This window comes from Mustela lutreola, chromosome 7 (genome assembly GCF_030435805.1).
Source record: "Mustela lutreola isolate mMusLut2 chromosome 7, mMusLut2.pri, whole genome shotgun sequence".
In the NCBI taxonomy this organism is placed as follows: Eukaryota; Metazoa; Chordata; class Mammalia; order Carnivora; family Mustelidae; genus Mustela; species Mustela lutreola.
In genome coordinates, this window is record NC_081296.1 from 8505292 (window position 1) to 8525156 (window position 19865).

At 58.1% G+C, this 19865-nt stretch overlaps 1 protein-coding gene across 6 annotated transcripts in view; it reads right to left on the reverse strand.

Moving 5' to 3' along the window:
- ZNF710 (zinc finger protein 710) overlaps positions 1-19865 on the reverse strand; it is a 67737-nt gene that overhangs the window by 8725 nt on the left and 39147 nt on the right. For 2 of the 6 annotated variants that reach the window (XM_059179988.1, XM_059179994.1), the window contains exon 2: positions 1550-3041. In XM_059179988.1, coding sequence (XP_059035971.1) covers positions 1550-3013 — 1464 coding nt within the window. In that variant the 5' untranslated portion in view covers positions 3014-3041. Of the gene's footprint in view, positions 1-1549; positions 3042-3298; positions 3446-7302; positions 7465-11893; positions 12131-13354; positions 13490-19865 lie in introns of those variants that run through there. The other 4 variants (XM_059179992.1, XM_059179993.1, XM_059179991.1 and 1 more) reach the window with 4 other exon arrangements.

Sequence of the window (19865 nt, forward strand, 5' to 3'; positions counted from 1 at the left end):
TGTGTCCTGTATCTGGACTCGGGGGGGGGGGGGACACACTGAAGATGTGTCTGACCACCAGGGGGCCCCACCTCCGGGCGCGGACTCCCTAAGTACATATATGCACGCACTGTGCAAATTCAGACTGACGACAGGCATGTTTTCCATCTTGCCGGCCTCTGATTTTTGTTCTCGGATTTTCTTCACGGTATTATTTTTCTTTTAACACTTTGCAGACTTAGGGGGCTTTTTAGTAGAGAAGAAAAATGGCACAGAGAGGGTCCATGTGCTTATGGCTCCCACCACCGCCCCCTGCAGACATGAAGTCAGTCAGTCGTCTGGTTTCACTCGACACACGGTCCCACTTTTATGGCCGAGCCTGGACTCAGCTTCACAATCCTTCTTAACATCACACTCTGGGCAGCTGTACCCTACTGACTGGGGAGCAGCGGCCAAAGCCTACAAGTCATCTCTGCTCTAGAGGAAGATAGTCCCCGGGTGGGGAAGGAGGGAGTCACCCCCAACCCCACCACTCGCTGCAGCGTCCACTGGGAGAGGCGAGGACGCAGGCTGGACCCCGGGTGGCCTACAGCTGCCATTATGGAACAAGGGAGCTCTTGCACGTTGAACTGCGAAACGTGAAGTCGGTTGGATTCAGGGTGGAGACGATGGTGTAAGCTGAGGGCCGAGTGAGGCTGAGGGACCCCAAAGGCCTCATTCCATCAGCCTGGACAGAAGGCCCTCTCGGAAGGGGGGACAGTGGCTGAAAGGCAGGGTGGCTTGTGGGGAGGAAGAGAATGGTGGGGGACAGTGGGTCAAAGTAATGTCTCGAGGACACAGTGGACCAGGCCAGTGTGCTCCATCTTTCATCCCTACAAATCGCTCTGCCTGGTTTGTGTCCTTTTCCATAACAGATATTTTTCCTTCTTTCGGTTCCCTTTTAAAATGAAATATATTTGAGCTTTTTCCTAAAGGGAAACCACAGGTTTGGACACAGTTCGGTAATTACAAGGAGCAAAGAAAACCTCCACTTCTGACCGTCTCGTCCACTGCCCTGTGGCCTCCGCCCTCTGGGAGGGCTGACTGCTTCGGAGGTTCTCCAACTGGGTTCCCCAGGGCCTGCTGGGGCTTCTCCAACATTTTATTCAAAAACTTCAAAAATTAAGTTTTACTGTTAAAAAAAAAAAAAAGCCCTGAGTTTCAACTGTATTTTTTTTCTAATACGACTCCGAAAGAATATGTAATTATAAACATGACAGGTTCATCTGCCTCCCGTCTCTATAGCTCCCTAAGGGATCTGAAGCAGGACTTTGGGGAGCACTGGACAAGGCCTGCAGGAGGAGAGGAAAGAGCCTCAGGCCTGGGGCCAGGCCCCTTGGGGGGAAGGACAGGTGCTGGGGAGGATGTGGGGGGGAGGAGCAGAGGCGCCAGGGCAGCCCCCAGGGAGGGCCGGCAGCTAGGTCCCCTCCCCCAACAGCCCCAGGAGGGCAAGTGGCTAGAGCCCCCCTCCCCCCTGGCAACCCTCCCCCCCAGTGCAGGTGGCTTGGTACCCCCCCACAAGCCCCCCTACCTTGTGGGTGAGGGAGTGCTGCTTCAGGTGGTGGATCTGGCTGAACTCCATGCCGCACTCCGTGCACACGAAGGGCCGCACGTTCTGGTGCTTGAGCATGTGGTTCTGCAGCTGGCTGCGGTAGTGGAAGGACTTGTCGCACTCGAGGCACTGGTACAGGGTGGGGCCCTGGTGGGAGGCCAGGTGGCGCTTGAGCTGCGTCAGTGTGGAGAAGTCCAGGCCGCACTCCACGCAGACGTGGCAGCGGCCGCTCTCATGCTTCACCTCGTGCGCCTTGAGCTCGCTGGGGTAGGCGAAGCCGCGGCCGCAGAAGTGGCAGCTGTAGGGCTTGACCTCCGAGTGCAGCAGCATGTGGCGCTTGAGGTGGCTGGTCTGCGTGAAGGCCTTCTGGCACACCTGGCACTTGTGGGGCCGGGTGCCCTGGTGCGTCAGCAGGTGCGTCTGCAGGTGGCTGGGCTGCTTGAAGAGCTTGCTGCAGTGCGGGCACGAGTGCGGCTTGATGCCGTTGTGGCCCAGGATGTGCGTCACCAGGTTGTACTTGGACGTGTAGGACTTCTCGCACATGCGGCACTGCCAGCGCTTCTGCCGGTCGCCCGCCTCCACCAGGTAGGAGTCGTCGATCTGCACGTTGATGTCCAGCCGGTCCAGCTGCGCCTTCTTGTGGCGCTCCACTGTGGAGCCGGCCGCGTCCGCCTCGAACTCGCTGGCCTCCTGCCACACGAAGCCCTGCTCCGGCTTCACGGGCTCCGGCGACTCCAGGGCGGGGGCCTCGGGGTCGCCCAGTGGGGCCAGGTGGGGCGCCTCGAAGCTACACTCGGAGGACGGCAGGGGCTCCGGCCCAGGCAGCGCCACGCCGGGCTCTGGGAAGCCATCCCGGGCCGGGTCGGGGAAGTGGGGGTCGTAGGCGGTGGCGTCCAGCTCTGGCCGCGGGGCTCGGGGCAGGTGGCGCAGTGTCCGGGGCTTGCGGCTGAAGGCGCTCAGGTCGATCATCTTGACAGCGCTGCTCTGCACCAGGGCCTCGCCACCGCCGCCGGCCACCTCGGCAGGGGCCTCGGGAGGGCCCACATCCTTGTCGTCACTGGGCACGGACACCTCGTAGACCTCCTGCTCCTCCTCCTCCTCCACCTTCTCAAACTTGACCTTGGGCACCAGCCGTACAGGTGGCCGCGTCTTCCGCCGGGTGTGCTTCTCAAAGGCGGCCTCCACCTCCAGCACCTCCTCTTCCACCGGCTCCTCCAAGGCCCTCCCGTTGCAGGCCAGCTGGTAGACGTCGGGGCCGGGGGGCCCGGGCTCCCCCATGGCCGTCCCGGACAGCTCGGGCCCCAGGTCCGGGTAGAAGGCTTCGGCGCTTATGGTGGCTCCGAAGAGCTCATTTTCCGAGACCAGGCCCAGCACGGCAGCCTGAGCCAAGGACAGCACCACCACGGCATCCGTCTGTGTCCCTGAGTCCATGAAGCCCTCCATCCCGTGGCGGCTGGCTAGGAGGGCATCGCTGCAGGAGGAGAAGGGAGCGTCAACACAGCCGGCTCCAGGCTGCACACAAAACAGATACACACACACACACACACACGTTCAGCAGAGACTTGGCTAATTTGGGCTGTGTCTGTCCCTGGTGTGTTTCTCCCGCTGTCTTGGGAACAGGACACCCTTGTCATCATGGGGACGCCCTCTGTGGATCTGCCCATCATCTCCATCTCCCTGTGGGATCCCAGATAAGCTGTGCCCCCTCGCCGGCCTCAGTCTTCCCACCTGTTAACAGGAAGGTAGCATTTCCACAGTGGTTCTCAAACTATGTTCCCCAGAACGTCCTTCCAGAGAGTTCCTCCAAAAAGCTGATTTGAAATTGTAAAAAAATAAAGATTCCTCTCTTTCAAAAATCGATTTTAGAGAACCCATTTCCTCAAATGTAATATACGCCTTCCCCCAGGACATTTTGTAGCCCCACTGGCTTTGTTCCCCAAGGTAATGAATTTTACACAGACCTTGAGACCATACAGTGAGGCGTTAAACAACCATGACCATCAGTAAGGGCTTGACCATATGAATGAGCTGTTGTGGTTTTTAGTTTTTATTTTTTTAAATGTGTTTTCATTATTACTACATATATATAAAGATTATTTACTCATTTATTGGAGAAAGAGAGAGAGAGAAGTGGGCGGCAGAGCAGAGGGAGAGGGAGAAGCAGGCTCCCCACTGAGCAGGGAGCCTGATGCGGGACTTGATCCCAGGACCCCGAGATCATGACCTGAGCCGAAAGCAGACACTTAACTGAGCCACCCAGGCACCCCGTTTTGGTTTAAAAAAAAAAATATCAATACAGATAGAGATCTATCTCTATCTATATTGAGGTGGGGGGAAAGAAAACAAATATATGGCAAAAATAAGGTGCCAAGGTCGATCTCAGGGTTACCACCTATCTATGAAGCCTGATGGCTCCACGACTGTGTCTCTCTAACAGGTGATTGTTCTGGATTAGCGAAGTATTACACATTTAGATATCTAAATTTATGCCGATTAAAAGTAGGCCTTTCCTCTGATTTGTACACTGGCGTTCCATGTAAAATGTGATCTGACGCAAGTCCCCATGATGGTTAACGCCAACGTTTGAGAGCACTGTCTGAAATAAAGACCAAGAGTCGACCCTCAGGTTCGCAGGCACGCGCTCTGACCTGATCGGTTCTTCTAAAAAAGCCAATGCTCTCACCTGTCGGGGTCCAAACCCTGGTGCACGGGCTCCCTGCCTTCCTGGGGGCGCAGTCTGGGTAACGGGCCTTTGCACACGGCTCCTCCCACCAGCCTCCCAGGCTTCCCTCAAATTCCACCTGTTCCTGGGACTCCCTGGCCCTCCCTCGGGCCCAGGCACCCTCTCCAGGCCTCCCCAGGACTGCTGTGTGTGCCCCGGATGTGGGAGGGCCTCCTCCCTGGCCTGGGACACTCAGCCTGACTGCAAGGCCCACCCCCACTCGGCGCAGTCCCATCATAAGTGCTCCATAGGGAGGGGAAAGATTATTGCTGGGGTGGCTCCTGGCTGCCCGGCCAGCTCTGGTCCCAGGGTCAGGGTCAGGGGCATGGCGGGCTTCAGCCCTTCCTCAGGAAACTGGCTCTGGGCCTCCTGCCTCCCTCCCCCCCACAGGCCAATGGAGCTTCCCCTTCCTGAAGCTGGCTAAAAATAAAACACCCCAGACAGGAATTTAGCTTCCTTGAAATGGACACTAAAGATTAAACTATTAATCTTAAAGTCAGGCTCTCGTGGGAGGGTCAGGTGGAACGGAACCTGACTCGGGCTCAGGGTCCATCCGGAACAGGCCGGAAGGGCTAAACCTCATTCAGCCCTGCCCCAATGCCCCACTGCATGGAATGGGGGTGGGCAGCTTGGCCCCAAGTCTGAGCTCTGTCACTTACAAGGGACTAAGAAAGGTCACTTCAAAGTCTCTTCTGCACCTCAGTTTCTCCATCTAAAACATGGCGATGGGGGGCGCCTGGGTGGCTCAGTGGGTTAAAGCCTCTGCCTTCGGCTCAGGTCATGATCCCAGGGTCCTCGGATTGAGCCTCGAGTAGGGCTCTCAGCTCAGCAGGGAGCCTGCTTCCCCCCCGCCCCCGCCTGCCCCTCTGCCTAATTGTGATCTCTGCCTGTTAAATAAATAAGTAAAATCTTAAAAAACAACAACAAAAAAAAACATGGCGATGGAAAGACCTACCCACGGAAGGATCGTGAGAGCCCAGAGGTCGTAACTAGATGAAGGGGATTTGTTAATTATCAAGCCTTCACCAAATGCAAACAATTAAACTTATTTATTCGCCCAGATCCTGGAAGAAGAGCTTCCTGATGAAGGCCATAGAGCAGAGAGACGTCTCCCTCCCGGGGCCCCCAATTCAGCAAAGGTTGGGGTGCTTCTGGGATGAGAACCCATTCATTTCTTTGTGCCACAAACGCTTGCTAATAAAATCCCTGCTCCGGGTCCAGCCCTGTGCTCGGAGATGCGAGCTGGGGGAGTCAGTGGGTGAATCCTTAGAGACCGCTGTGCCCACCACGCCCATCCTGTGGGGCAGCATCGTCGCCTCCCCGCACCCCCCCCCTGGTCACCAGTCTGACACAGCACCCAGGAGCAGCCCTTATGCTGACTGTGGGTTTGAGCAAAGAACCCGCTCAGCACTTTTTCTAGACTCCTGTGAAGTCAGGGCCAGGGAGGGAGCCACTGACCGCCAGCAGTGGAACCAGTGCTGGGGACTTGGCCCTGGGTCTGGAGTTCAAAACCGGATTTTGCCCTTTCCTTGCTCAGGCACATCCCACAGCCTCCCCAGCCTGCTTCTTCTTGGGTGTGGCGGGGGAGCAGCGTCTCCTCTCCTCGTGGGGTGGGTCAAGAGAAGAGGATGGCAGTGTGGATGCTCGTTCCCTTTCTGCGCTCCTCTCTGTGGCCCCAAAGCCGGCACCCTCCCCTCCTGGCGACCTCGAGGGAACATGTGCGAAGAAACCATCAGGCCTCTGGCAGCCGATGGGGCGTGGGAGCACAGGTGGTCCCCCGTGGGGCGGGGCATCCTCCAGCTTATTGTCCCTGCTAGGAGTGCCCTTTAAGAGTGCAAGGGACCACTCCTAAGGATCACACCAGCCTCTGACCCAGCAGGCGTCCCCTGCCTCTGGGAGCAGGCAGGCTGAGTCAATGTTTCTGTGACAGGAGCCTCGGCCTGGGTGTGAAAGGTGACCTGCCCGGGTTTCTCGCTCGAGAGGAGCTTGTGTCCATGCGGGGAAGAGCACACAGGTGCCAGCAACTAACTCTGAATATGGGCAGAAGAGCTAACTTCCCACTAACTGAGTGCTCACCAGGTCCCAGGGGAGCCATTCAATCCTGAAACAAGCCCCTGGGGGGTGGGGCGAGATGCACTCCACGAAGCCCAGGAACCCAGGGCCTCAGTCACAGGCTCGAGTGTCCCCTCAGTCACAGCAGAGCTGGGCCGTGCAGGCCCGGGGGCCCTCCGGCCTGGCCCCATCAGGGCCCCAGGCCTCCAGCTCTGTGCCTTTAATCTGTGCGACCTGGTAGGTCGTGTCACGGCTCTGAGCCTGGCCTTAGCTCCCAGGCGATGCCCGGTCACCCCCAGGTTCCGAGGAGCCAGCGGGTGCTCAGATGGGGGGGCCCAGGTGACCTCCAACTGGGAGGCCTCCGAGCTGTCCCTGCCCAGCTGGTCCGGGGACCCCTCTAGCACACCTCTACTCGGACTGCACTTCTTGCTGGAACCCTGCACCAGCCCGTGCCTGCGTGGCCCGTCAGATCCCTGTGCTTCCACTTGGCTGAGCAGAACACCGCCCCCCCACAACCCATCAGTGCATGTTCAGTGGGGCGACAGGGTCGGCTGAGTGCGCGCCTGCGTCTGCATGTACGTTTCAGAGGGGCCCTGTTTGCTGAGACAGAGGCTCAGAGAAAGAAACAGAGGGAATCTAATTTACCTGCATTGTGCATGCGAGCTCTGTCTACCAGACACAGAAACGAGGAGTGCAAAGCTGGGGACTCTGCAAACCAGTGTCCCTATTTCTCTCTTCTGGGTCCTCTTTTGGGCACCCTCCCACCCCCCCACTGGCTACAGCCCTTCTGTTTTATGCCCTAGCTCGACACTGCCCAGGCCTGGAGGAGAGCCTGCCAGGTGTGCACCACCTGTGGGCCAGGTGCTCCCTCTTCACGGTCCCCCTTGTGGCCTCCCCTCTCAGGACAAGGCCAGCCCACCCCCCCCCAATTTATATGGCGCTCAGAATAAAAGCTCACCACGGTGACCCCAAGAAAGGGGAGCTCAGACCTTCCTGGGCTCTCTTCTGGGCAGGCTGCAGCTCAGCCTCCTGCCGGGGCACCCTGGGTTCCCAGCGTGGACAGAAAGGACATGGCAAAGGCAGGAAAAGAGAGGAGATAGAATAGCTGGTTGGTGGTAGCTTAAACACTGGGACGGGGGGTGGGGTGGATGAGAGGCCATGGGGGGGCAAGGAAGAAGCAGGGGAGAAGGGAAGAGGGGAGAGAGAGGGAGGGGTGGGGAGCTGTAGAGGCAGAGGAAGGGGAGGGAAGGAGGAGCAGCCCTACCTCCCCGGGCCAGGCACCACCCAGGCCAGCCCCCTGGGGAGGGCCCCAAGCCTCACCCTGAGGCCCAGCAGGAGGCCTGGACAGTGACCCCGGCCCCCAGAGCGCTGTCACTTCACCTGCTGCTGTACTATAAGGGTTCCTGTCAACACCAACATTCTCGTCAAATGCGTTAAGGGTGACTTGCTGTGTGACCCTGGACGAGTCACCTGACCACACAAGGTCTTGGTTTCTTTGTTTGTAAAAAGGGCACACGCGGTTTCTCGGAACACTGAGGGCAGGTTAATCCTTGGCCTACCTGCCTGTCCCCCAGGGTCCCCTCTGCAAGATGGGGCAGCACTTGTTACCCACCCCCATTGTTCTAGAAGGTGCCTTTCCTGTCAGTGAGAGCCCCTTCACGCATCCCCACTCTGAGAGCCCGAGAGGTCTGGGGAGCTCGGGGCAGCCAGTGTCCCTAGAACACAGATGGCAGGGCAGAGCTTGGGAGGAAGGCACCGGAGCCTGGTCTGCCTCAGGGCCCCCGGGAAGGAAGTGACCAGCAGGTTATTCCTTGACTAAATTCTACCACCAGGACATCTCAAAAACCAACTGACAGCACAGGATCCCCCTTTGGGATGTCCCCATGCACCCGTGATCCACTCACTTCGATGACTACCCTGAGGGTCTAGAGGTGCCCCCACCTGTGCCCACACACAGGCTGCAGGGGGCTCCAGGCTTGTGCTGGAAGGCAGGTTTGGCCCTCGGCCCCTTCATCTTGGCCTTGAGGCACCAGGTGGCTGAGACGCTATGTCTCCAGTCCGGCAACTGAATCACTAACTCAGCCAGAGCTCCTGGGTACCCACTAGGGGCTGGTACTGGTCTTGGTTGTAGGGATACAGCAGAGAGCACTCAAGCAGCTGCCCGGAGTGAACTCAGTTACAGTGGAGGCACCAGGATCTGGCGGGGTAGGGGAGGGCATGGGGAACGGTGTGTGTGTGTGTGTGTGTGCGCGCGCGCGCGCGCGCGCGCCTTACTGGGGTGGGGTAGGGGCAGGGCTGAGGCCCCAGGGCCCAGTGGAGACAGTTCAGGGCCCCATAGGGAGCAGAGAATGGTCTCACATCTTGGTCTGGCATTTGCACCCTTTGGAATGTGATTCAGCCTCCCCTTTCTGCCCCCATCACCAGCTGCGGGGGTGGGGGGTGTGCGCATGTGCACGGGTGTGGGCCGCTGGGCCCTCTGCCCCTGGATGTGGAGGGGACAGGTAGCTGAGCCCAGGGAAGGAAAAAGGTGGTTACAGGTATGACCCCGCCTGTGAGCACTCCTGGACTTCAACTTGTAGCAAAACTGCCGTCTGTGTCCTCGGCTGTCTTCCTCACTGCAGACTTCAAGGTAAATCCCCAGAAAGGAAGAGGAAGCAAAAGCCAGGGCTGGAGTCTTGTGCAAACCTCGGGGCTCCTTGCCACAGTCTCACTTCTGCCAGCCCGGGGCCTTCACTGGATGCAGCAGCCTAAGGCCCGAGCTGAGGGCACGGGTGGGGGTGGGGCGCAGCAGCCAAGGGGGAAGTGTGGGAGTCTCTGTCTGCCTCAGCTTCCCCTTTTCTCTAGGGACAGATTTGCTGAGCCTGCCTCTAGGAGTTGGGGTGGCTGGGCCACCAGCACATGTCACCAACCCACAAACCACACAAGGGCCTGATGTACACGTACACTGTGTTCAGACACTTCTTGCTACACCTGATCCTCCCAAGCCTTCCTGACTGCAGTGTGTGTGTTCACATGTACACACACATACATGCCTGTCTCCGACCTCAGGGCCTTTGCACAGGCTGACTCCTCTGCCAAGCCCGAGTGAATAACCCCTCATCCTTTAGGGTTCAGCGCAGGCACTGCCTCCAAGGAAGCATTCCTTAGCCTGAGGGCAGGGCGAGGGCCTCTTCTACAGCCTGAGGCCCTCAGGTTAATATTCCTGTAGACTTGGCTGGGCCGTGGCGCCCGCTGTTTGCTCAAACACTAATCTACATGTTGCTGTGAACGCTTCTGTGGATGTGATTAACATCTACAATCAGCTGACCCGAAGTAAAGCAGACTGCCCTCCTTAATGTTGGCAGCTCTTATCCAATCAGTGGTAAGCCTCCAGAGAACAGCCGAGGTTTCCCAGAGAAGAAGGGATTCTGCCTGAAGACCGAATCATGGAAATCCTGCCCGCGTTGCCAGCCTGCTCTGCAGATTTCGGACTTGCCAGCCCCCACAATTGGGTGAGCCAATTCCTTAAAATAAATCTCGCTCTCTCTTTGTATATATATATATCCTACTGGTGCTGCTTCTCTGGAGAACTTGGTACAATCACGCTGATTCATGACTGTATGTTTACGATCATCTCGCCAGCAGCCGGCCCACCCAGAGGACAGGGACTGGAGGGGAGCAGAGGGGGTCCGCCACGGAGTGTCCTGGGAGAGAGGCACCAAGCTAGGGGAAGGGGGAGGCAAAAGCTGACAGCCACTGGGTAAGGTCCCCTCCTCCAGGACGCTGTGACGCCTGCACCCAAGGAAACAAGGGATGGAGTCCCCGTGGTGAGAGGCACAACCTTGGGCTCCCTGTATTTGTGTGACCTCGCAAACTGTCCCGAGGGCAGACATCCTGGCTTCACAGGGTCCAAAGGCCTCAATTGATTAAGAGGACCAGCGCCTGGGCCTGGAATCTTCTGAGATATTTTCTTTTTATTTATTTTATTTTATTTATTTATTTTTAGTAATCTCTACACCCAACGCGGGGGCTCGAACTCATGACCCCGAGATCCAGTGTCGCACGCTCTTCCGACTGAGCCAACCAGACGCCCCTGGGCATCCTAGCGTTCCAAAAGTTCCCCAGCTGATCCTGATTCTCCCAGTTAATTAGTTAAGATCTGGCGAGCACCCTCGCAGTGACCTGGCCTCGAGGGTGAATTAGGAGTATCCTACTTTATTAATAGGTGGAATTTAAGAAACAAAACAAAGGGAAAAAAAAAGCAAAGGGAAAAAAAAGAGAGACACAAACCAAGAAAGAGGTAACTCTAGTGAAAACACTGCTGCTGACCCGAGGGGAGGAGAGGGGCGTGGGGGAAGCAGGTGCTGGGGATTCAGAAGCGCACAGGTGATAGCACAGGGTGACGTATGGAAATGCTGAGTCACTATCGTGCACACCTGAAACTAACGTAACCCCATGTTAGGTGACTGAGATTCAAAAGGAGAACCTACCTTCTTGAGGCTGTAACAGCTCACCCCACGTGGGCTCCTTCCTCTCCCTCCCCTAAGGGCAGCTGCCCCGCTCCCAGTGTGGGGTCACCCCACACAGGCGGTACCCATGGGAGCTGGACCCAGATCCTGGCCTGCTCCTCCCCATGCCCCAAATGGACTCGGGCCAGACGGGCTCCTCTCTGGAAACCTGGCTATGCATCAGGCCTCACGCCCTCAACCACAGGGATGTCCGAGGAATTCACCCAGGCACGCCGTGAGACGGAGTCAGGCCAGGTCAAGAATGGGCAGAGCTGAGCGAGCCTGAGGCATGGGGAGTGGGAGGGGAGGGCTGGGGGCTGTGCCTGGGTCTCTGAGGAGCAGGGCCCTGGCCAGAGGTGGACTGAGGCACCTTCGGGAGAGCCTGGGGAGCCCCGTACCCTGGATGGGCCTGACCCCTGCTTTTGAGATGGGTCGGGCCCCTTGTCCTGAGATGGGTCGGGAGGGTCTCTGATCCTTATAGAAATGAGCCCGACTAAAAATGACCCAGGCATCTGAGGCAGAAATTAGGGGAGCAAATGTCACGCCGCCTGTAGAGATGCGGGTGTGGGAATGATGCGGTGTCTCTGATCTGAAGTCACCAGGCCCCCAGAAGCTGTGGGCCCCCAGCCTCCCACCTGACGCCCCACAGGCTCCCTGGGCAGATGCGTCTGTTTCTTCACCACAAAGGAAGAAAGCTCGGTTCTGCCACAGCGGGACAGTGGCCCTGCTGAAGGGCCTCGGCGCGCACACTGTCGCCGTGTACCCTCAAGGCTGGCCTTGGAATCTTCATCGGCAGGGCTGGAAGGAACTCTGTGGATCCTCCTGTCCACCAGTATCAAAAATTTGGAGATGTGGGAAGCCAAGGCCCCGAGCCCTCCCCCCACCTCAAAGAGGAACCTGAGAGCTCTTGATTCTGGCTACATTTCTGTCCAACCATGTCAACAAACATGGTGGTCACTCCACACTCAGCCTCCCCCTGGGGTGTCTGTTTCCACGGTCTGAGGGCCTCGAGGGCGGGCACGGTGGGCACGGTGGGCTCTGGCAGCAATGGAGTCAACTAACCTGCAGGAAGGGTCCTGAGCTCTCGAGAGTTGGCCCTCACAGCTGGTCCTTGGCCTCCAATGCTAGAACAGTCCTAGCTCCCCACGCTGCTCAGGGTGTCAAGTGCGCCCTGTTCCCGCGGTCAAGTGCGAACACCTCCACCAAGGACTTAGAGGAACTTGCGTGATTGGTTTCTGCCCATGTGACAGCTTCGGGGCGTGCTGCTCGATCCCTGACTTATCACCCCAGAAACGTGGGCTTTTTTCATCTTTAACAGACCTGCCCGCACACAGCCTTTTCATACGCTGTTCCCCCTGAATGGAATGTTCTTCCTCATCTTTTGCCTTTCTAGGGGGCTGCCCTTCCTCAGGAAGCTGTCCCTGACTCTCCCCATGACCCCCAGTCAGGCCTGACTCCCCCACGTTCTAAGAAGCTAGGCATGTAATACTTTCCCTTCCTGGACCTTATTAAAAGTCATAATGCTGTATCTCTTTATGTAACTCTTGGCTTGCTGGCTGGCCCTGCGGTTAGCTTACCCTGACAAGGCCAGAGCAAAGAGCATGTCTGTGTGCTCCCCCCCGCCTCCACCCCCGTGCCTTCCCAGCAAAGTGTGCACCCAGAACGAAGGCCGTCCTTTTGCAAAGACCCATATTCAAGTGCAAAGAAAAAAAAAAAAAGCCCTTTGCTGAGCCCCAGGTAGAACCAGCTCCTCCCCTGAGCCTAGACTTCCGCTCCTTGAACTCCACGACCAGCGCCAGTTCCCAGGAGAAGGGACAGCAGGCCTCGTGTTTCCAGAAAACTCCATGTCTTTCCTCCAGTTCCAGAAGCAAAAAGCACATCTGCTCTCCAGACAACGACCCCGTGCTGGACCCAAAGATCACCAGCTTCATGTCACAGGGAAAAACAAACAAAACTTGGGCTTACAAGTTCATGGGACAAAGATAAGAATCACAGATGGTGGAACGACAGGGCATTTTATTGGGCTTGAACTCCGTCGGGCCCTGTGATGAGCACACACAATCTCTCGGCTTCCGGGAAGCCCTCTGGGGACCGGAGGACCATTTCTGTTGTGCGGTTGTGGAAACGGAGGCTTGGAGAGAGGCAGCCCCTGTCGGGGGGGGGGAGTGGGGGTGGGGAAGGGGGGACTGTGTGCAGCTGACTCCAGCTGGGTCTCCCTAGGACCCGGGCCAGCTCTGGGCAGGGATGAGCTGTCCAGTTGCATCTTCTACTCCCGCTGACCTCAGTTTCCCCGCCAGGGCCGGAGTCAGCCGTGGGAGCCCCTCATGGCTTCCCTTCTTCCTCACCAAGCCCCGCCCTCGCGGGGACCTCAGCCTTCTCCATCCTGTCTTCCTCTCCCTCCATTCCTCCCCTCCTTCCGTTTCCGTGGCAACCCCATCCTCTGCTCTGCCGCTTGGTCCCGCGCTCCCATCTCCTCTTTCCTCTTTCATCTCTCCCCTCCGCGCTGGGGTATGGTCCACCTACCCCTCTGTCCTTTGCTTCCGGTCTCTCACTCCCTTTTGCTGTGCTTTTTATCTCCTTCAATGTTCTCTTGTCATCTCAGGGCGACATTTATTTATCTCTTGCTTAAGATAAAAGAAAAAGGAGGGAAGGAAGGAAAAGAAACCCCCGTTTCGCCAGCCCGGCTTCTCCAGAACCTAGAGACACAGATGCAGAGTCACCCCAGAAGGGGCCCCCTGCCCGCCACCCTGCAGGCTCCCCACGGACCTCACCTGTAGAGGGGAGGAGGCAGATGCACGGCGGGGAGGATACCTGGGAGGTGTCTGGGTGAGGGCTCACTGGGGCAGGCACTCCAGGGGCCTGCACCCTGCTCTCCTAAGCTGGGGGAGACGCCGGAGGTCCCCTGAGGATGCAGCAAGGGCAGGAACTAGAGCGTGGGATGAGCCACGTCCGGAATCCCTCTTCCGGGGAGCCCACGGAAGCCCACGCGCACACGGCCCTGCGCCGCCGGCCCCAGCCCCACGTGCGGGATGCCCAATCTACCAGGCGACGTACATTCCCACTCCAGACGGGATGGCGGATCCGTTCCTTCCTCAAGATTCACTCTTCACCAAAATCCTAACCTGTCTCCGAGAAGAAGACACGTCCCCTCTGCTAACCAGCTCTGTATCTCCCCACTCTAAGGCAGACAGAAGGTGGTCGGCCCATTTCCCTCCAGCCATCATCTACTGAGCTTCAGTGACGGGCTGGGCACGTGATGCGGGCCATCCCATGGAGACAAGCATCTTAATTTTCATTTCACAGATGGGCAGACCGAGGCTTGGAAAAGCGGTCACTTGTCCACATCACGCCGTCAGTAAGAGGTGAAGGTGGGCTTTGCACTGGTTACAACCATGTTCTTCCCCAGTTAGGTCCCTTCTGCCTGAGTCCCCAGGAGGGGAGGGCCAGCCACCCCCCCACCCCGCTCCGGCCCAGCCAACCGCATCCCTCCAACCCTGCCTGCTGCATTTCTGTGTTCAATCTAGAGTGATCAGAAATGACAAGAGAAACAAAGAGATTTACCACGGAAAGACAAGGAAGCCGATTATCGCCGTGGCCCCAGCGTCTCAAAGTGACAGAGAGGATAGATAGCTCGGTGGAAAATGGTATTACTCTCCTCCAAGACCAAAGTCACCTGGGGAAGAAAGAGCCTGTGGATCTTCGGGTGCCCCACAGGCCTGTGAGCCTCTGTGGACGCTGTGACCCGTTGCTGGGCCAGGGTCTCGGGCCTGGTATTCGTTCCCTAAGTCCCGGGACTCAAAGGCTCTGCTGGAAGGGCTTCTGGCCCGCCCTGTTGGGTGCAGCTGGCAAGGCCTGGCCACAGGAGACAGCACGTCCCGGGCTGAGGCCTGCTGAGCCCACAGAGGCACGAATGACACAACAGCTCTGCTTCTCCCCCAAGAGGCAGGTTTAGCGCCTCAGGAAGCAAGGTCGGGAGCAAGGTCGGGGAGGAAGAGACAGGAAGCAGCAAAAAGGGATGGGTGAGTAGGGATGGACAGCCCCTGGCTCTGCAGATGAACCGAGTGAAGGAGGGAACCTGGCCTTCAGGCTGGCAGGCTCGGCCTGCCCCCGGTCTCTGCCACTTATGAGCTGTGTGACCTTGAGCAATTTCCTCAACCTCCCTGGGACTTGGTTTTCCCATCTGTAAAATGGGAGGAGGGATATGGCAAGGCCCTGCCTTAAAGCTCCTCCTTCAGGTCAGGCTTGTAGCTGATGAGATCGTGTCTGGGAGGCATGGGAGCCTCACAACAGGACCCACTTCACAGCGGAGTCCAGTGACCTGCCCTGAAGCCACCAGATCACCAGAAAAAGGCGGAGTTTAAGTTTCCTTCTTGGCCAGTACTTTTAAGGGCGAGGAGATCAGGGAGCTCGAATCTGGTAACAATGCTGGAGCGTAGTAAGGACTAGGTTTCTAGGAGCTCACGTTTGTCTTCTTCCCATCACCATCCACTCTGCTGGGCCAGGCTGGTGCGGGCTGTTGGTGGGACCCCAAGATTCCCCACTCTCAGGGGCCTCACAGTTTGGTTAGAAGGCCAAGACTAAGAACCACGGAGCAGAAGAGCAGACTGGAAATGAGCCTGCAATTGTGGGGGTGCCACAAAAGGACAAAGTAACGTTACCCCCCACCATTTCAGCCTGGGGGGGGGGGGTCAAGAACATTCTTCCTTGTCATGTGGCACTTCGGGAGGCCACGGAGGCTCGGGCTGCAGAGTCGGCCGTTGGTGTGAGCCTGTCTCTTCTGCAACAGGGGACCAAGGTTCCCCTTTTCCAGAGCTGTCAGGAGGTTTCCTGGAGCCCACTAAACCCAGCGAGTATGATCCCTGCGGCTCTGTATACGGACGTCGGGCAGAGGGGCAGGGAAGCCTCGAGATGGGGGAGGCTGGCTAGGAAGCCCCCCATCCCCAGAGATGCAGGACGGAAGAGGGTCTGTCCGGCTGGAGGCAGAGGGTGGACAAGGGACAGTAAGGAGAACAGAAGAGCCGCGGGCGGAGAGGGTGCTGGGGGATGAGGCTGGAGGAGGGCGGCCCGGGCCCAGAGCCCTCCCCTTCTTCCCCTCCACCACTGCCGGTGTGAGTCAGCCCCCAGCAAGGCTGTCTCCCGATGCCCAGGCCGTAATCAACATTTATTTTGCACACCCACACACCCAACTCGAGAACGGATTTATGCCAGGAGAGGAGTAGAAAATGCCTCTCATTCACGGAAAGCCTCCATGTAGCTCCCGGGGGGTGGGGAGGGACAGCTGGCCCAACATTTCGGCTGACAGCGTACACAGGCAGACGTCAGACACGCACGCCGGCCACCCGGGCCGGAATCAGCGGCGAGCGGGAGCCTCGTGCAAATCCATCCATTCTTAGTCACCTTCATGCAGCGAGGGACGGGACCCACGCAAGGGGCGGGAGCTGGCGTGCACATGCACACTCGCGGACCCCGCAGGCTGGCCGGGGAGGAATGCACGTGGGGGCGGAGGGAAGCCACCTGCGACTGTGCGAGAGGCGGGCAGGGTGGGTGGGCTGGGCATCCCAGTGCGGGTGGTGGCTGCTGAGTCTGCCCAGTCCTGGGCGTGAGCTCGGTGGGCCACGGCAGGCCTCATCTGCAGGCTGGAGGAGAGGTGAGGGGAGTCCGGGAAGGTAGGGGGTCCTGGGAGGGAGAGCCAGGAGGGGCCCTGGAGGGCAGGTCCCCAGCAGGGAGGTGGATCCGCAGACCCAGAGAAGTGCTGCTCAAGTGGCCCACTCAGCCCAGAGCGCTATCTGGTTCCCTATTCAGTCTAGATCACAAAGGATGATACTCAGGGGCTCCAGAGGCCTCAGCTGCAGAGCCATGAGCTCTGGGTCGTGGATCCCCAGGCACAAAACTTCAAATGCATGTGGTCCCGGGACCCAAGGGCCAAAACGACTTTAGTGGAGGTGACAATCAGAAAACAAAACTTCAAATGCATGTGGTTCCGGGACCCAAGGGCCAAAACGACTTCAGTGGAGGTGACAATCATAACATGAATAGCTATCTGGCCTTCAGCAGGGGTGACTGTGGTCCCGCTTGAAGGCTTCCTCCCCACCATCCCGCGGGATGTGGAGTCAGCCGGGCCACTGCCTGCCTGGTTGAATGGCCTTAGGTGATTCGCTTCACCTCGCAGAGCCTCAGTTTGCTCAACTGTAAAATGGGGATAAGCTGCCCGCCCTACAGAAGGGTAGAGAAGACTAAACAGGATCATGGGGTGAAAGTACCCAGCATGCGGGCTGGCGTTTGGTAAATGGCGTTTTTTTTTTTTTTGGCTTCACCACTACAATATTTGTGCACCCACGATGTGTGTCACCTAGAATATCTGGCATGTCTTTTATACTACGAAAAATACGCTCTCACCACTCCCATGAATGAGCATGACCACGTGGGAAAAGCATCTCCTATTGTGAAGGAGAGAAAGCAGCCAAATCAGGGACATGGACAGAGAGGCTGGGAATGAACCTGACCTTATGCAAGGTTCCAGTTTCGTTCTCAGCTCACAAAGGAGCTCCTGGCTTGTCTGGGGACTTGGCATTCCCGACCCCAGGGCTTGTGGGCCGTGAGGGTCCCTCGGGCCCAGGGCCCAGAGCGGAGCCCTCGAAGAGTCAGGAAGGCCTCTCCCCACCAGACGTGGAAGCCCTCTTCACAGGTGCCAGACATCGTCTTTTCAGAAACATTACAACCCGGGGCGCTTGGGTGGCTCAGTGAGTTAAAGCTCTGCCTTCGGCTCAGGTCATGGTCCCAAGGTCCTGGGATCGAGCCCTGCTCCGGGCTCTCTGCTCAGCATCCCTGCCTACCTGTGATCTCTATCAAATAAATAAATAGAAATCTTAAAAAAAAAAGAAATATAACAACCCATCAAGGCAGCCCCAAAGACCAAATTCCTAAACAAATCCCAAAGCCCAACTCTCCTCCCGCAAATAGTTGATTTCTGGGACCCCTGGGCACCTGCTCAGTCTCTCAGAGCTGGGATGCCCCACCGTCAGCAAACAATCCTGATGGTCACAAGGTGAAGGGAAGACGCTGAGAATGAGACCCCCCCCCCACCCGAACCCGGATTCCCTGGAAGGAAAATGCCCACCAAGCTTCTTATGAGAAAACCACTCTCAGGGACACACACACGGGTCAGGGGACAAGGGTCACTCTCTTCCCTGCACCGCAGCACAGGCCTGCCTCCGGGAGGCTGGGCAGAGCCCCTCCTCCAAACACCCCCCAAGCTGGGTGCCAAGTGCAGGATGAACACAGGCTCTTCCGGGACTCGGGAGAGCCAGGCCGCCCTGGGGAGGGAACCCGCCGCTGGGGCGTGCACAGCCCTCCAGGGCACCCTGCCCGGGATCATCTCTGCTGGGGGCCAATCTGGCCTCCCTCCGGGCAGCCCCGGGTGTGGGCAGGGCCCATCCCTGCTCTACACACCAGGGATGAGGGTTCCGGCTGTCCTGGGAGCTACAGTGCCGGCCCGTGCCAGCTCGAAGGGCACCACCTGACCTAGTACTGACCACTGTCTGTGTGGTTGGTACTGGTCCCATCACCCCTGTCCTACACATAAGGAAACTGAGACACGGAAAGATTCAGAACAGCAGGGCTTGATCTCACCACCCCGAGATCATGACCTGAGCCGAAATGAAGACTGGGACACTTAACCTCCTGGGCCACCCAGGTGCCCCAGGCAGATGGCATTTAGAAACTTCTAGGGGAACGTGAAATTGCTAGGACATCCGGGCAGGGTTGGTAAGGTGTTGGTCTGTAAGGATTACAGAGAAGAGTGGCTTTAAAAGTAGAAGCGCTGGTTTAGAGCCCAAACTGGTTTCCGAAGGCCTAAGTTCAGTCCTGCCCCTGTTCACGCCCAGAGGTGTGACTATTTCTCTCTCCCAAAGTGCGGTGGCATGGACAGTCCCAGCCTCACACGCTGAAAAATGGAAAAGAGCCCACAGAAGAACCTGGCACCACTGCCGGCTGCTATTATTAGCACTCGGCACCCTGCTGGGGCCGTAGCATCCCTTGATGCCAGTCCTCAAAGGGGGGCTGACCCCCGGCTCCTCTGCAGCCCTGGTGGCCAGGGCCCAGGAAACACGCCTGCCTCTCAAAAACCTTTCCACAGACGCAGACCCTCATTCCTCTGCTGGGAGCTGCTCCCTGTTCATCTCCAGGCCGGGGTGGCTGTGGGCACCTTCCCAGAGTGAGGAGATGTTCCGGCCCAAACCGGAAAAACCTGCCGGCCACCCACACCCCTAACACTTGCAACCTCCAGTTTTGCCAGCAGGTGTCCTGAGAGGCAGGTGGGGCCAGGAAGAGCAGTGGTGGCCTTCTGGCCGGGCGCCTGTCTCCGATCTCTCCAGCAGGGACGACACCAGCTTCCCAGGCTGCTCCATCCTTCCCTGAGGTCCAGATCCCAGACTTCGCCGGGTAACCCCATTCCCTGCTACCTTAACCCATAGTCCACTTCGTCACCTTTTGGGGTGTTGGGGGAGGGGTGGTGGTTCAGATCTACCTCCCCGATGCTCTTCCTCCACCTGGACCCCGGTGGCCACAGGTGAGCCCCTCTCTGTCCTTACCTGTCCTGCTGTCTGGCTTGGTCACTAGCTGTTCCTGCCCGGGCCACCCTCCATGTCTGGTGCTGACCTGTCCTTCTACCTTCCTCCACAGACATGGCTGGAACCTTGTCCCAGTCTCCTTTGAGGAGGAGGCAGCCCCTTTCCCTCAACACCTGGTGCCCTCAAGGCGTAGGGGTATGGGGCTTTCCATCCTACCTTGCACTCAGATTTGTGCTGTGCTAGAACCATCCCACACCCATTCACACCTCAGCAAATATTTACGAAGCCCCTGCCCTGGGCCAGCGGGCCTGGGTGTGGCAGAGGAGGGAGACACAGAGCTTGCCCTGGGCCTCCCCTTGGGCCTTGGGGCTTGTGCCAGCATGCTCATTCCACATCACCTGGGTCCTGACCTAGACATTCCTCCTGGGCTCTGAGGAGGGGCAGAGGGTCTCCCAGACCGGCAGCCT